The sequence below is a fragment of the Oncorhynchus nerka genome, linkage group LG9a (genome assembly GCF_034236695.1).
Source record: "Oncorhynchus nerka isolate Pitt River linkage group LG9a, Oner_Uvic_2.0, whole genome shotgun sequence".
In the NCBI taxonomy this organism is placed as follows: Eukaryota; Metazoa; Chordata; class Actinopteri; order Salmoniformes; family Salmonidae; genus Oncorhynchus; species Oncorhynchus nerka.
Window position 1 is genome coordinate 4,730,614 of NC_088404.1, and position 17,868 is coordinate 4,748,481.

Below are 17,868 nucleotides of genomic sequence, written 5' to 3' on the forward strand. Positions count from 1 at the left end.
CCTTTCTCCAACAGATTATCTCTGTTCCTATGGTTCTATCACCCCCTTTCCCCAACAGATTATCTCTGTTCCTATGGTTCTATCACCCCCTTTCTCCAACAGATTATCTCTGTTCCTACGGTTCTATCACCCCCTTTCTCCAACAGATTATCTCTGTTCCTATGGTTCTATCACCCCCTCCCCAACAGACTATCTCTGTTCCTACGGTTCTATCACCCCCTTTCCCCAACAGATTATCTCTGTTCCTATGGTTCTATCACCCCCTTTCTCCAACAGATTATTTCTGTTCCTACGGTTCTATCACCCCCTATCTCCAACAGATTATCTCTGTTCCTACGGTTCTATCACCCCCTTTCTCCAACAGATTATCTCTGTTCCTATGGTTCTATCACCCCTCCCCAACAGATTATCACTGTTCCTACGGTTCTATCACCCCCTTTCTCCAACAGACTATCTCTGTTCCTACGGTACTATCACCCCCTTTCTCCAACAGACTATCTCTGTTCCTACGGTTCTATCACCCCCTTTCCCCAACAGATTATCTCTGTTCCTATGGTTCTATCACCCCCTTTCTCCAACAGATTATCTCTGTTCCTACGGTTCTATCACCCTCTTTCCGCAACAGATTATCTCTGTTCCTACGGTTCTATAACCCCTCCCCCAACAGATTATCTCTGTTCCTACGGTTCTATCACCCTCTTTCCGCAACAGATTATCTCTGTTCCTACGGTTCTATAACCCCTCCCCCAACAGATTATCTCTGTTCCTATGGTTCTATCACCCCCTTTCTCCAACAGATTATCTCTGTTCCTACGGTTCTATCACCCCCTTTCCCCAACAGATTATCTCTGTTCCTACAGTTCTATCACCCCCTTTCCCCAACAGATTATCTCTGTTCCTATGGTTCTATCACCCCCTTTCTCCAACAGATTATCTCTGTTCCTACGGTTCTATTCCCCAACAGATTATCTCTGTTCCTACGGTTCTATTCCCCAACAGATTATCTCTGTTCCTACGGTTCTATCAACCCTTTCTCCAACAGATTATCTCTGTTCCTACGGTTCTATCAACCCTTTCTCCAACAGATTATCTCTGTTCCTACGGTTCTATTCCCCAACAGATTATCTCTGTTCCTACGGTTCTATCAACCCTTTCTCCAACAGATTATCTCTGTTCCTACGGTTCTATCACCCCCTTTCCCCAACAGATTATCTCTGTTCCTACGGTTCTATCACCCCCTTTCTCCAACAGATTATCTCTGTTCCTACGGTTCTATCACCCCCTTTCTCCAACAGATTATCTCTGTTCCTGCGGTTCTATCACCCTCTTTCCCCAACAGATTATCTCTGTACCTACGGTTCTATCACCCACTTTCCCGAAAAGATTATCACTTATGTCAGCCAGACGAAACTGAGTTAGTCTTTACATAGTAAAGTTGCACTGTCATTGTCACATAATAATAATAATAATTATTATTATTATTATTATTAGCCTTTTGGACTGTTTGCACCTGTGAATTAAAACACATCCTTTCATTATACTTTCCGAGATAAAGTTAGGATTTAAATACTGTTTGTCCACATAGGAGACCAAACACACAACAAAAAAAGTGCAATATAATTATTTCTAAAACACACCAGTAATGTCTTTGCTGTTGATCACTAAGCCAAGGCATTACAACTACCAGATTTGCTATTACAAAGCGGTCAGTTAAAAAACTACAACTGTGTTGTTTAAACAAATTCCACTTCCTGATAGAAATGTCACACACACATTTAGCCTATCAAGTATCAACACAAGATTGCAGTTGAACAACAATGTGTATATCTTTCCTATTCAATGTCATGGTTGTAGGTGTAAAATACCAATTAGCCAATACCTATATTTTCCAACCAACATTTTTTTAATTTAATTTTTTTTTAAACTCTCAGCATGTTTTTTTTTTTTTTTTTGTGAGGGCACTTAATAGGTGAAGCAACCTACTGTAAATAAAATCATAGCCAGAACACTGTCACTTCATCATAGTGGAAAAGTGCCTCTAATTTACTGAATCATACCAGGGGGAATTTGTTTAAACGAACATGAAAGACTAGTCAGTGTAGTCGTTCAGCTGTCAGTCAAATCAATAATCAGTAGTAGAACATCTGAAAGCTTAGGCAGGCAAGGCAGTATAACAAACCCCCAAAATGCATAGTGGATATCAGTTCCAAAAAGATGAAAATACAAAAAGAGTACAAAACATTAGGAACACCTTCCTAATATTGCCCACAGAACAGCCTCAATTCTTCAGGGCACGACGGATTCTACAAGGTGTCGAAAGCGTTCCACAGGGATGCTGGCCCATGTTGACTCTAATGATGCCCACAGTTGTGTCCAGTTGTCTGGATGTCCTTTGGGTGGTGGACCAGTCTTGATACACACGGGAGAAACTGATGAGCGTGAAAAACCCAGAAGCGTTGCAGTTCTTCACACAAACTGGTGCGCCTGGAACCTACTACCATACCCCTGTTCAAAGGCACTTCAATATTTTATCATCCTCAGAATGGCACACACACACAATCCTCTCCTTCATCTACACTGATTGAAGTGGATTTAACAAGTGACATCAATAAGGGATCGTAGCTTTCACCTGGATTCACCTGGTCAGTCTGTCATAGAAAGAGCAGGTGTTCCTAATGTTTTGTCCAAGCAGTGTGATTGGTTGTAAAAGCATCATTTGGTATCCCTTTTAGCTTGCAGGTATTATGTTTTATTACTTGTTATAAAGCATGTATATATATATCTTTATAATGTCTCGTTATAAGGTTTATAATATGCTATGTTTCTGTGTAAAATGTACAACCCCACCTTTAAAATGGCTCTAAAGGACTGTTATTTGGTCACAATGAGATGATACTGAGACAACGCTGTATTAAGTCTAATAATTCATTATACCTGCAGGCTTTAAGTCAAGGGTTATTCCCCAGTTTACATCATTTGTAATATTAAATATGGTAATTACTGTTATTAAGGGACCAACATGTTTATGAAACCAACTACAAAAACACACTGCCTACTGACTGACAGCTTACGGAGAGGTCGATGTGCTTCCTGACAGAACACAGCTGGACCAATGGCTGCCAATGGAACTCACTGAGCACAATGGGAGGAAACTATGGTGTCCAACATGGAACAAACAACAGGGTCATGTTCATTAGGCAGCAAAACGGAAGTAAACGGACTGAAACAAGGGAGGGACTTCTTGAAATTAATCCAATAAGTAACACATTTTTAAAACATTTTTGAAACGTTTTCCGTTCCACCTCCTAATGAATACGACCCAGCAGTAATCCTTTATAACAATCATTAACCCAAACAAACAGGAAACTATTGTGGTCGGTTTTTTGTGAAACTCGAACAGTGTTTGGTTTGAACAGTGTACATTCTGTGTGTCTAGTTATTTGCAGGGTGTTCGTTCCCTTCAGTGATCGTTTCAACTGGTTTGTTATTTAGGGATTTCTGTGTATTTCTTCCTGAAAAGTTCTGAAACAGTTCAGAGTCAGAGTGTACATTTAAATAGTGGAAAAAAAAAATAAACATTTTAAAACACATACGATTATTTTTCAATGAGTGTTGATTTATTTTTTGAAGAAAGTCAAAGATAGTAATTCATTGGTCTATCTACATTTTATGTCGTCTTTTTTATATTCATTTTTTCATCACAATTTCATATTTCAGTGAGATTAATGTTTTCAGGCTGCCGCCCAATCCCATATCATATATTTCTTTGCATAGATAAACATACACGACATTGTAATATATTCTGCAAACTGTACGATCGCTTATCAGAAGACACACAGACAGACAGACAGACAAACAGACACAGACAGACAGACAGACAGACAGACAGACAGACAGACAGACAGACAGACAGACAGACAGACAGAGACAGACAGAGACAGACAGAGACAGACAGACAGACAGACAGACAGACAGACAGACAGACAGACAGACACCATCAGAGGTGTTAAGGGCCATTCAAATTGGAAACAAGACAGGATTTGACAGAACACCTGCAGTATTTCAATGTAAACATAACCCCATAACATACAGTGAAGACATGTAACGGTCATCCTTATATCACCTCTTTAACATCAGTAATTATGACAAATATGACCCCTATAACCTTTAAATGGGACTGGTACACACATAGCATTCTACGGGGCCAGCGGATACTGTATAACAGCATAGCCTGAGATGTGTCCCAAATGGCACCCTACTCCCTATATAGTGCACTACTTTAGACCAGAGCCCTATAGAACCCTATTCCCTATATAGTGCACTACTTTAGACCAGAGCCCTATAGAACCCTACTCCCTATATAGTGCACTACTTTAGACCAGAGCCCTATAGAACCCTATTCCCTATATAATGCACTACTTTAGAGCAGAGCCCTATAGAACCCTATTCCCTATATAGTGCACTACTTTAGACCAGAGCCCTATAGAACCCTATTCCCTATATAGTGCACTACTTTAGACCAGAGTCCTATAGAACCCTATTCCCTATATAGTGCACTACTTTAGACCAGAGCCCTATAGAACCCTATTCCCTCTATATAGTGCACTACTTTAGACCAGAGCCCTATAGAACCCTATTCCCTATATAGTGCACTACTTTAGACCAGAGCCCTATAGAACCCTATTCTCTATATAGTGCACTATTTTTGACCAGAACCCCATAGAACCCTATTCCCTCTATATAGTGCACTACTTTTGACCTGAACCCTATTCCTTAAAAAGTACACTCTTTTTGACCAGAGCCCTATGAGACATGTGCCCTACAAAAGGGAATTAGGGGCGCCATTTGGGACACAGAGGTGAGTGAGGGAGTCCAGGAGATTTGAGTGCTTTCTGTCAGTCAAGATCACTGCAATAAAAAAAGGGGGCCAGTGACAGACTTGGAGAGATGGAACTACAATGTGTTATTTCATAGTTTTGATGTAAAAAAATATATAGAAAAACCCTTGTGTATCCATCTCCCTGACCCTCAATCATATCTGGACTGGGCTCGAGGAATGACAGCCTCTGAATGATCACACATAACTCACCCGTCTCTAACGCCAGAAACAGAAACAATATTTATTTTGCCGTCTTACAGTTTGAATACAGATCTGGGGCCGTATGTATCAAGTGTGTGCTGATCGGTTTAGGATGGGTTTCGTCTTTTAAAATGACTACAAGAATACGATTACATCAACTGTAGGTTTTAGGATCAATTCCAATGTTTAATTCCAGTCAATTCAGGATGTGCATTAAAATTTCAATTTAAATTCAATGATTTTCAGTTAGGAACATTTGGAAATGTGGTTTACATTCTGAATGGATTAGAATAGAAATAGAATTGATCCTAGATCTGCCCCTCCTACTCTGACAGGCTTTGTGAGTTATGGCCTCTTGGAACAGAAAAGGTTCATGTGTCAATAGATGGAAATAAAAAAGACATTACGAAGGCAGTTAGAATGTACCGGTCATTACTGAACTTACACGTGCCTTTACCTTGGCCAATAACAAAGCAATCATAACGGGGTTTGGCTATTTTGCTCAGACAGACACACCCACATACTTTACACCCTTCAGAATGTCCTCCTCCCAGATCTTCCCCTGAGGCTCATTCCCCATAGACTGGGTGATCATGATTCATACCCTATCATGTTACTCTCACGCCCACAGTGAGCCGGGTGTCCTCTGCCATAGAGATAAAACAATAGACATTGAGCTTCAAATCAGCGGCACAAGCGGTCCGCGATCTTACCCAGGTACAGTCCTGATAAGTTAGCTCAAACATGCTAGTTTCAAACTATAGTGTAGCTTGTTCTATCTCCATGTCTCTGTAGACTCCTCTTCACCTGTCCTCACAGCACACAGTGCCATAGAGTGGCCAGCGCCACAGCCAATCACAAGAGGCCGGAGGGCAGGAATGGGCTGTGGTTCGCTGACATCTGTCTCGGAACCGTCCCCACACATCCCATGTTCGTTCCACCCCCAAGAGAGCAGGCGACCCCCTGGAGAGGAGAGATGAGGAGAGGAGGGTAGAGGACACTGGTCAGTTAGAGATAACAAACAGCAGATTACTACCCTGATCCCAGATCTGTACATGTTTGGCATGACAATGATCATAGGAGTTGGCAAGATAGCACAAACTGATCTGGTGTGACCAGGCTGAGAGAAGACAACACAAACTGATCTGGTGTGACCAGGCTGAGAGAAGACAGCACAAACTGATCTGGTGTGACCAGGCTGAGATGAAGACAGCACAAACTGATCTGGTGTGACCAGGCTGAGAGAAGACAGCACAAACTGATCTGGTGTGACCAGGCTGAGATGAAGACAGCACAAACTGATCTGGTGTGACCAGGCTGAGAGAAGACAGCACAAACTGATCTAGACTGGTCAGTTGGACCTGACATCATGACCAGGCTGAGAGAAGACAGCTGACAAACTGATCAGTTGGTGTGACCAGGCTGAGATGAAGACAGCACAAACTGATCTGGTTGGTGACCAGGCTGAGAGAAGACAACACAAACTGTCAGTGGTCAGTTGACCTGACATCATAGACTGGTCAGTTGGACCTGACCAGGCTGGAGAGATCACCAACAGTTGGAGACTGGTCAGTTGGTGACAAAACTGGTCAGTTGGAGTTGGTGACATCAAAACCTGACACTTCAGTTGGACCTGACACTATTTTGACATCATATACTGAACTGGTTAGTTGGACCTGACATCATATACTGGTCAGTTGGACCTGACATCATAGACTGGTCAGTTGGACCAGATATATACTGGTCAGTTGGACCTGACATCATAGACTGGTCAGTTGGACTGGTCAGTTGGACCTGACATCATAGACTGGTCAGTTGGACATCACTGGTCAGTTGGGACATCCAGTTGACATCATAGACTGGTCAGTTGGACCTGATACTGGTCAGTTGGATCATAGACTGGTCAGTTGGACCTGACATCATAGACTGGTCAGTTGGACCTGATATATACTGGTCAGTTGGACCTGACATTATAGACTGGTCAGTTGGACCTGACATCATAGACTGGTCAGTTGGACCTGACATCATAGACTGGTCAGTTGGACCTGACATCATAGACTGGTCAGTTGGACCTGATCATCATATACTGGTCAGTTGGACCTGACATCATAGACTGGTCAGTTGGACCTGACATCATAGACTGGTCAGTTGGACCTGACATCAGACTGGTCAGTTGGACCTGACATCATATACTGGTCAGTTGGACCAGACATATACTGGTCAGTTGGACCAGACATCATAGACTGGTCAGTTGGACCTGATATATACTGGTCAGTTGGACCTGACATCATAGACTGGTCAGTTGGACCAGACATCATAGACTGGTCAGTTGGACCAGACATCATAGACTGGTCAGTTGGACCTGACATCATATACTGGTCAGTTGGACCTGATATATACTGGTCAGTTGGACCAGACATCATAGACTGGTCAGTTGGACCTGACATCATAGACTGGTCAGTTGGACCTGACATCATATACTGGTCAGTTGGACCTGACATCATATACTGGTCAGTTGGACCTGACATCATAGACTGGTCAGTTGGACCAGACATCATAGACTGGTCAGTTGGACCAGACATCATATACTGGTCAGTTGGACCTGACATCATATACTGGTCAGTTGGACCTGACATCATATACTGGTCAGTTGGACCAGACATCATATACTGTCAGTTCAGTTTGACATCATAGACTGGTCAGTTGGAGACATCATAGACTGGTCAGTTGGACCTGACATCATAGACTGGTCAGTTGGACCTGACATCATAGACTGGTCAGTTGGACCTGACATCATATACTGGTCAGTTGGACCTGACATCATATACTGGTCAGTTGGACCTGACATCATAGACTGGTCAGTTGGACCTGACATCATAGACTGGTCAGTTGGACCTGACATCATATACTGGTCAGTTGGACCTGACATCATATACTGGTCAGTTGGACATCTGACATCATCATACTGGTCAGTTGGAGACATTAGACTGGTCAGTTGACATCATAGACTGGTCTGGACTGGTCAGTTGGACCTGACATCATATACTGGTCAGTTGGACCTGACATCATATACTGGTCAGTTGGACCTGACATCATAGACTGGTCAGTTGGACCAGATATATACTGGTCAGTTGGACCAGATATATACAGGACAACTAGCCTGACATGACATCGACTATAGGAGTTGGTTATACAACACATTGGTTATACAGCACTAGTTGGTCATTGGTTAGACATCACTAGTTGGTCATTGGTTAGACATCACTAGTTGGTTATACAACACTAGTTGGTAGTTGGTTATACAACACTAGTTAGTCATTGGTCAGACATCACTAGTTGGTCATTGGTTAGACATCAAAAGTTGGTAGTTGGTTATACAACACTAGTTGGTCATTGGTTAGACATCACTAGTTAGTCATTGGTCAGACATCACTAGTTGGTCATTGGTTAGACATCACTAGTTGGTCATTGGTTAGACATCACTAGTTGGTAGTTGGTTATACAACACTAGTTAGTCATTGGTCAGACATCACTAGTTGGTAGTTGGTTATACATCACTAGTTGGTCATTGGTTAGACATCACTAGTTGGTCATTGGTTAGACATCACTAGTTGGTAGTTGGTTATACAACACTAGTTAGTCATTGGTCAGACATCACTAGTTGGTAGTTGGTTATACAACACTAGTTGGTAGTTGGTTATACAACACTAGTTAGTCATTGGTTAGACATCACTAGTTGGTAGTTGGTTATACAACACTAGTTGGTAGTTGGTTATACAACACTTGTTGGTCATTGATTAGACATCACTAGTTGGTCATTGGTTAGACATCACTAGTTGGTAGTTGGTTATACAACACTAGTTGGTAGTTGGTTATACAACACTAGTTGGTAGTTGGTTATACAACACTAGTTGGTTATACAACACTAGTTAGTCATTGGTTAGACATCACTAGTTGGTAGTTGGTTATACATCACTAGTTGGTAGTTGGTTATACAACACTAGTTAGTCATTGGTTAGACATCACTAGTTGGTAGTTGGTTATACATCACTAGTTGGTTTTACAGCACTAACTAGTTGGTTATACAGCACTAGTTGGTTATACACTAGTTGGTTTTTACAGCACTAACTAGTTGGTTATTCAGCATTAGTTGGTTAATGAGCACTAGTTGGTTATACATCACTAGTTGGTAGTTGGTTATACAACACTAGTTGTTTAATCATCACTATCTGGTTATACAGCACTAGTTGGTAGTTGGTTATACATTACTAGCTGGTTATACATCACTAGTTGGTTATACATCACTAGTTTGTTTAATCATCACTAGTTGGTTATACATCACTAGTTGGTAATACAACACTAGTTGGTTATACATTACTAGATGGTTATACAACACTAGTTGTTAGTTGGTCATACATCACTAGTTGGTTATACAGCACTAGTTGGTAGTTGGTTATACATCACTAGTTGGTTATACAACACTAGTTGGCTGTATAGCACTAGTTGGTAGTTGGTTTTACATCACTAGTTAGTTATACAGCACTAGTTGGTAGCTGGTTATACATCACTAGTTAGTTATACAGCACTAGTTGGTAGCTGGTTATACATCACTAGTTGGTTATACAGCACTAGTTGGTAGTTGGTTATACATCACTAGTTGTTAGCTGGTTATACATCACTAGTTGGTTATACAGCACTAGTTGGTTATACAGCACTAGTTGTTAGTTGGTTATACATCACTAGTTGGTAATACAACACTAACTAGTTGGGAATACATCAGTCGTTTCTCAGATGTTGCATGGCCAGGCAATGAGGATGACACATTTGCTCAACTAGAATAGGAAAAATGGTTTTGGGTATAAAAATCAGATGACTTCAAAGTAGTCTGTGTAGATTCAAATAGGCGAACACACACACACACACACACACACACACACACACACACACACACACACACACACACACACACACACACACACTGGCTCAACCAAAGTTAAACACACACTGCCATTCAGCTCCAGACAGTCTCTGCACCTTTCCTCTTCTTCTCTGTTTCCTCTCAGACAGCTGGTAAAGGAGCTTGTTGGTTTAGTGGGTGTGGTCCGGACAGGGCTGCATCGCCGTGGAGACACGTGCCATGGCAACACAGTTCGGTTAACTAATAGGCCCCGTTGTCATGGCAACACAGCTCACATCTTCAACGAGCGTTCATTCTACCCATCCCAATGTTCTGTCTGTTTTCTGTTTCTTCCCCCATTTCTCTCTCTCCCTCCTTTCATCGACTGAATCCCTTTATCTCTCCATCTCCCTCTTATTTTTTCTGACCAATGGATCAAAAGCCTCTGGGTTCTGTGTCAGCAGAGAGAACAGATAAAACAAGTTGTCTCGGTCTCCCAGACCAAGATGTCTCCCAGACCAAGATGTCTCCCAGACCAAGATGTCTCCCAGACCAAGATATCTCCCAGACCAAGATATCTCCCAGACCAAGATGTCTCCCAGACCAAGATATGTCACAGACCAAGATGTCTCCCAGACCAAGATATCTCCCAGACCAAGATATGTCACAGACCAAGATGTCTCCCAGACCAAGATGTCTCCCAGACCAAGATATCTCCCAGACCAAGATATGTCCCAGACCAAGATGTCTCCCAGACCAAGATGTCTCCCAGACCAAGATATGTCACAGACCAAGATGTCTCCCAGACCAAGATATCTCCCAGCAGGCAGCTTATGCCAGTGTGATATGACAACTAGGGCTGAGACCTCACCGTACCATATAATCAACATACTTAGGTGTCAATACGATATGTATTGTGATTATCACGATTATACAGTAGCAGTCAAAAGTTTGGACATCAGTCTCCTCTGAACAGTTGATGTTGAGATGTGTCTGTTACTTGAACTCTGTGAAGCATTTATTTGGGCTGCAATTTCTGAGGATGGTAACTCTAATGAACTTATCCTCTGCAGCAGAGGTAACTCTGGGTCTTCCTTTCTTGTGGCGGATCTCATGAGAGCCAGTTTCATCATAGCGCTTGATGGTTTTTGCAACTGCACAAATTTTCCAGATTGACGGACCTTCATGTCTTAAAGTAATGATGGACTGTCGTTTCTCTTTGCTTATTTGAGCTGTTCTTGCTAGCTACATAGCCGTCTTTGTATCAAAGATAATTGTGTAGTCTTGAGCGATTTCCTAGGTTAGCTAGCCAGCTATTGTCGTTCTTTTAACGCATCGTAACGTAAATCAACACTGCTAGCTAGCCAGCTAGCCCCGAATAGCAGCACAGTAGCACAGTAGAAACCATTACACTCAACGGAACGACTTGATTAGTGTAGTGTCAACGCAGACACTGCCAGCTAGCCTACATAGTCAACAACGCAGCCTCTGCCAGCTAGCCTACTTCAGCAGTACTGTATCATTTTAATCATTTTAGTCAATAAGATTCTTGCTACGTAAGCTTAACTTTCTGAACACTCGAGACGTGTAGTCCACTTGTCATTCCAATCTCCTTTGCATTAGCGTAGCCTCTTGTGTAGCCTGTCAACTATGTGTCTGTCTATCCCTGTTCTCTCCTCTCTGCACAGACCATACAAACGCTCCACACCGCGTGGCCGCGGCCACCCTAATCTGGTGGTCCCAGCGCGCACGACCCACGTGGAGTTCCAGGTCTCCGGTAGCCTCTGGAACTGCCGATCTGCGGCCAACAAGGCAGAGTTCATCTCAGCCTATGCCTCCCTCCAGTCCTCGACTTCTTGGCACTGACGGAAACATGGATCACCACAGACAACACTGCTACTCCTACTGCTCTCTCTTCGTCTGCCCACGTGTTCTCGCACACCCCGAGAGCTTCTGGTCAGCGGGGTGGTGGCACCGGGATCCTCATCTCTCCCAAGTGGTCATTCTCTCTTTCTCCCCTTACCCATCTGTCTATCGCCTCCTTTGAATTCCATGCTGTCACAGTTACCAGCCCTTTCAAGCTTAACATCCTTATCATTTATCGCCCTCCAGGTTCCCTCGGAGAGTTCATCAATGAGCTTGATGCCTTGATAAGCTCCTTTCCTGAGGACGGCTCACCTCTCACAGTTCTGGGCGACTTTAACCTCCCCACGTCTACCTTTGACTCATTCCTCTCTGCCTCCTTCTTTCCACTCCTCTCCTCTTTTGACCTCACCCTCTCACCTTCCCCCCTACTCACAAGGCAGGAAATACGCTCGACCTCATCTTTACTAGATGCTGTTCTTCCACTAACCTCATTGCAACTTCCCTCCAAGTCTCCGACCACTACCTTGTATCCTTCTCCCTCTCGCTCTCATCCAACACTTCCCACACTGCCCCTACTCGGATGGTATCGCGCCGTCCCAACCTTCGCTCTCTCTCCCCGCTACTCTCTCCTCTTCCATCCTATCATCTCTTCCCTCTGCTCAAACCTTCTCCAACCTATCTCCTGATTCTGCCTCCTCAACCCTCCTCTCCTCCCTTTCTGCATCCTTTGACTCTCTATGTCCCCTATCCTCCAGGCCGGCTCGGTCCTCCCCTCCCGCTCCGTGGCTCAACGACTCATTGCGAGCTCACAGAACAGGGCTCCGGGCAGCCGAGCGGAAATGGAGGAAAACTCGCCTCCCTGCGGACCTGACATCCTTTCACTCCCTCCTCTCTACATTTTCCTCTTCTCTCTCTGCTGCTAAAGCCACTTTCTACCACTCTAAATTCCAAGCATCTGCCTCTAACCCTAGGAAGCTCTTTGCAACCTTCTCCTCCCTCCTGAATCCTCCTCCCCCTCCCCCTCCTCCCTCTCTGCAGATGACTTCGTCAACCATTTTGAAAAGAAGGTCGACGACATCCGATCCTCGTTTGCTAAGTCAAACGACACCGCTGGTTCTGCTCACACTGCCCTACCCTGTGCTCTGACCTCTTTCTCCCCCTCTCTCCAGATGAAATCTCGCGTCTTGTGACGGCCGGCCGCCCAACAACCTGCCCGCTTGACCCTATCCCCTCCTCTCTTCTCCAGACCATTTCCGGAGACCTTCTCCCTTACCTCACCTCGCTCATCAACTCATCCCTGACCGCTGGCTACGTCCCTTCCGTCTTCAAGAGAGCGAGAGTTGCACCCCTTCTGAAAAAACCTACACTCGATCCCTCCGATGTCAACAACTACAGACCAGTATCCCTTCTTTCTTTTCTCTCCAAAACTCTTGAACGTGCCGTCCTTGGCCAGCTCTCCCGCTATCTCTCTCAGAATGACCTTCTTGATCCAATTCAGTCAGGTTTCAAGACTAGTCATTCAACTGAGACTGCTCTTCTCTGTATCACGGAGGCGCTCCGCACTGCTAAAGCTAACTCTCTCTCCTCTGCTCTCATCCTTCTAGACCTATCGGCTGCCTTCGATACTGTGAACCATCAGATCCTCCTCTCCACCCTCTCCGAGTTGGGCATCTCCGGCGCGGCCCACGCTTGGATTGCGTCCAACCTGACAGGTCGCTCCTACCAGGTGGCGTGGCGAGAATCCGTCTCCACACCACGTGCTCTCACCACTGGTGTCCCCCAGGGCTCTGTTCTAGGCCCTCTCCTATTCTCGCTATACACCAAGTCACTTGGCTCTGTCATAACCTCACATGGTCTCTCCTATCATTGCTATGCAGACGACACACAATTAATCTTCTCCTTTCCCCCTTCTGATGATCAGGTGGCGAATCGCATCTCTGCATGTCTGGCAGACATATCAGTGTGGATGACGGATCACCACCTCAAGCTGAACCTCGGCAAGACGGAGCTGCTCTTCCTCCCGGGGAAGGACTGCCCGTTCCATGATCTCGCCATCACGGTTGACAACTCCATTGTGTCCTCCTCCCAGAGCGCTAAGAACCTTGGCGTGATCCTGGACAACACCCTGTCGTTCTCAACTAACATCAAGGCGGTGGCCCGTTCCTGTAGGTTCATGCTCTACAACATCCGCAGAGTACGACCCTGCCTCACACAGGAAGCGGCGCAGGTCCTAATCCAGGCACTCGTCATCTCCCGTCTGGATTACTGCAACTCGCTGTTGGCTGGGCTCCCTGCCTGTGCCATTAAACCCCTACAACTCATCCAGAACGCCGCAGCCCGTCTGGTGTTCAACCTTCCCAAGTTCTCTCACGTCACCCCGCTCCTCCGCTCTCTCCACTGGCTTCCAGTTGAAGCTCGCATCCACTACAAGACCATGGTGCTTGCCTACGGAGCTGTGAGGGGAACGGCACCTCAGTACCTCCAGGCTCTGATCAGGCCCTACACCCAAACAAGGGCACTGCGTTCATCCACCTCTGGCCTGCTCGCCTCCCTACCACTGAGGAAGTACAGTTCCCGCTCAGCCCAGTCAAAACTGTTCGCTGCTCTGGCCCCCCAATGGTGGAACAAACTCCCTCACGACGCCAGGACAGCGGAGTCAATCACCACCTTCCGGAGACACCTGAAACCCCACCTCTTTAAGGAATACCTAGGATAGGATAAAGTAATCCCTCTCACCCCCCTTAAAAGATTTAGATGCACCACTGTTCCACTGGATGTCATAAGGTGAATGCACCAATTTGTAAGTCGCTCTGGATAAGAGCGTCTGCTAAATGACTTAAATGTAAATGTAATGTAATGTGTCAACGGTACAGGCTGGTGGAGGTGGTGTCAACGGTACGGGATGGTGGAGGTGGTGTCAACGGTACGGGCTGGTGGAGGTGGTGTCAACGGTACAGGCTGGTGGAGGTGGTGTCAACGGTACGGGCTGGTGGAGGTGGTGTCAACGGTACAAGCTGGTGAAGGTGGTGTCAACGGTACAGGCTGGTGAAGGTGGTGTCAACAGTAAGGGATGGTGTGGTGGTGTCAACGGTACAGGCTGGTGAAGGTGGTGTCAACAGTAAGGGATGGTGAAGGTGGTGTTAACGGTACGGGCTGGTGGAGGTGGTGTTAACGGTAAGGGCTGGTGAAGGTGGTGTCAACGATACAGGCTGGTGGAGGTGGTGTCAACAGTAAGGGATGGTGACGGTGGTGTGGTGGTGTCAACAGTAAGGGCTGGTGGAGGTGGTGTTAACGGTAAGGGCTGGTGAAGGTGGTGTCAACGGTACAGGCTGGTGGAGGTGGTGTCAACGGTACAGGCTGGTGGAGGTGGTGTCAACGGTACAAGCTGGTGGAGGTGGTGTCAACGGTACAGGCTGGTGGAGGTGGTGTCAACGGTACAGGCTGGTGGAGGTGGTGTCAACGGTACAAGCTGGTGGAGGTGGTGTCAACAGTACGGGCTGGTGGAGGTGGTGTCAACGGTACAAGCTGGTGGAGGTGGTGTCAACGGTACGGGCTCTGGTGGAGGTGGTGTTAACGGTACGGGCTGGTGGAGGTGGTGTTAACGGTACGGGCTGGTGGAGGTGGTGTTAACGGTAAGGGCTGGTGGAGGTGGTGTCAACGGTACATGCTGGTGGAGGTGGTGTCAACGGTACGGGCTGGTGGAGGTGGTGTCAACGGTACAGGCTGGTGGAGGTGGTGTCAACGGTACAGGCTGGTGGAGGTGGTGTCAACGGTACAGGCTGGTGGAGGTGGTGTCAACGGTACAGGCTGGTGGAGGTGGTGTCAACGGTACAGGCTGGTGGAGGTGGTGTCAACGGTACAGGCTGGTGGAGGTGGTGTCAACAGTAAGGGATGGTGTGGTGGTGTCAACGGTACAGGCTGGTGAAGGTGGTGTCAACAGTAAGGGATGGTGAAGGTGGTGTTAACGGTACGGGCTGGTGGAGGTGGTGTCAACGGTACAGGCTGGTGGAGGTGGTGTCAACAGTAAGGGATGGTGACGGTGGTGTGGTGGTGTCAACAGTAAGGGCTGGTGGAGGTGGTGTTAACGGTAGGGCTGGTGAAGGTGGTGTCAACGGTACAGGCTGGTGAAGGTGGTGTCAACGGTACAGGCTGGTGGAGGTGGTGTCAACGGTACAGGCTGGTGGAGGTGGTGTCAACGGTACAAGCTGGTGGAGGTGGTGTCAACGGTACAGGCTGGTGGAGGTGGTGTCAAGGCTGGTACAGCGGCTGGTGGAGGTGGTGTCAACGGTACAGGCTGGTGGAGGTGGTGTCAACGGTACAGGCTGGTGGAGGTGGTGTCAACGGTACAAGCTGGTGGAGGTGGTGTCAACAGTACGGGCTGGTGGAGGTGGTGTCAACGGTACAAGCTGGTGGAGGTGGTGTCAACGGTACGGGCTCTGGTGGAGGTGGTGTTAACGGTACGGGCTGGTGGAGGTGGTGTTAACGGTAAGGGCTGGTGGAGGTGGTGTCAACGGTACAGGCTGGTGGAGGTGGTGTCAACAGTAAGGGCTGGTGGAGGTGGTGTTAACGGTAAGGGCTGGTGAAGGTGGTGTCAACGGTACAGGCTGGTGGAGGTGGTGTCAACGGTACAGGCTGGTGGAGGTGGTGTCAACGGTACAGGCTGGTGGAGGTGGTGTCAACGGTACAGGCTGGTGGAGGTGGTGTCAACGGTACAAGCTGGTGGAGGTGGTGTCAACAGTACGGGCTGGTGGAGGTGGTGTCAACGGTACAAGCTGGTGGAGGTGGTGTCAACGGTACGGGCTCTGGTGGAGGTGGTGTTAACGGTACGGGCTGGTGGAGGTGGTGTTAACGGTATGGGCTGGTGGAGGTGGTGTTAACGGTAAGGGCTGGTGGAGGTGGTGTCAACGGTACAGGCTGGTGGAGGTGGTGTCAACGGTACAGGCTGGTGGAGGTGGTGTCAACGGTACAGGCTGGTGGAGGTGGTGTCAACTACAAGCTGGTGGAGGTGGGTACAGGCTGGTGGAGGTGGTGTCAACGGTACAAGCTGGTGGAGATGGTGTCAACAGTACGGGCTGGTGGAGGTGGTGTGGGCAACGGTACAAGCTGGTGGAGGTGGTGTCAACGGTACGGGCTCTGGTGGAGGTGGTGTTAACGGTACGGGCTGGTGGAGGTGGTGTTAACGGTATGGGCTGGTGGAGGTGGTGTCAACAGTACAGGCTGGTGGAGGTGGTGTCAACGGTACAGGCTGGTGGAGGTGGTGTGGTGGTGTCAACGATAAGGGCTGGTGGAGGTGGTGTCAACGGTACGGGCTGGTGGAAGTGGTGTCAACGGTAAGGGCTGGTGGAGGTGGTGTCAACGGTACAGGCTGGTGGAGGTGGTGTGGTGGTGTCAACGATAAGGGCTGGTGGAGGTGGTGTCAACGGTACGGGCTGGTGGAGGTGGTGTCAACGGTAAGGGCTGGTGGAGGTGGTGTCAACGGTACGGGATGGTGGAGGTGGTGTCAACGGTACGGGATGGTGGAGGTGGTGTCAACGGTACGGGCTGGTGGAGGTGGTGTCAACGGTACAGGCTGGTGGAGGTGGTGTGGTGGTGTCAACGGTAAGGGCTGGTGGAGGTGGTGTCAACGGTAAGGGCTGGTGGAGGTGGTGTCAACGGTAAGGGCTGGTGGACCTCCCTCCATCTCTCTAGTCTCTCTCCATCTCTCTAGTCTCCCTCCACCTCTAGTCTCCCTTCACCTCTCTAGTCTCCCTCCACCTCTAACCTCCCTCCACCTCTAGTCTCCCTTCACCTCTCTAGTCTCCCTTCACCTCTCTAGTCTCCCTCCACCTCTCTAACCTCCCTCCACCTCTCTAGTCTCCCTCCACCTCTCTAGTCTCCCTCCACCTCTCTAGTCTCCCTTCACCTCTCTAGTCTCCCTTCACCTCTCTAGTCTCCCTTCACCTCTCTAGTCTCCCTTCACCTCTCTAGTCTCCCTTCACCTCTCTAGTCTCCCTTCATCCATCCATTTGTTAGCCAACGCAAACAT

General features: G+C 47.1%; 1 protein-coding gene across 3 annotated transcripts in view; it reads right to left on the reverse strand.

The window, feature by feature from the left end:
• Nucleotides 1-3,595: 3,595 nt before the first annotated feature.
• Nucleotides 3,596-17,868, reverse strand: part of sergef (secretion regulating guanine nucleotide exchange factor) — a 64,852-nt gene continuing 50,579 nt past the window's right edge. For all 3 annotated transcript variants that reach the window (XM_065022237.1, XM_065022235.1, XM_065022234.1), the window contains one exon: nt 3,596-6,043. In XM_065022237.1, coding sequence (XP_064878309.1) covers nt 5,856-6,043 — 188 coding nt within the window. In that variant the 3' untranslated portion in view covers nt 3,596-5,855. The remainder of the gene's footprint in view (nt 6,044-17,868) is intronic.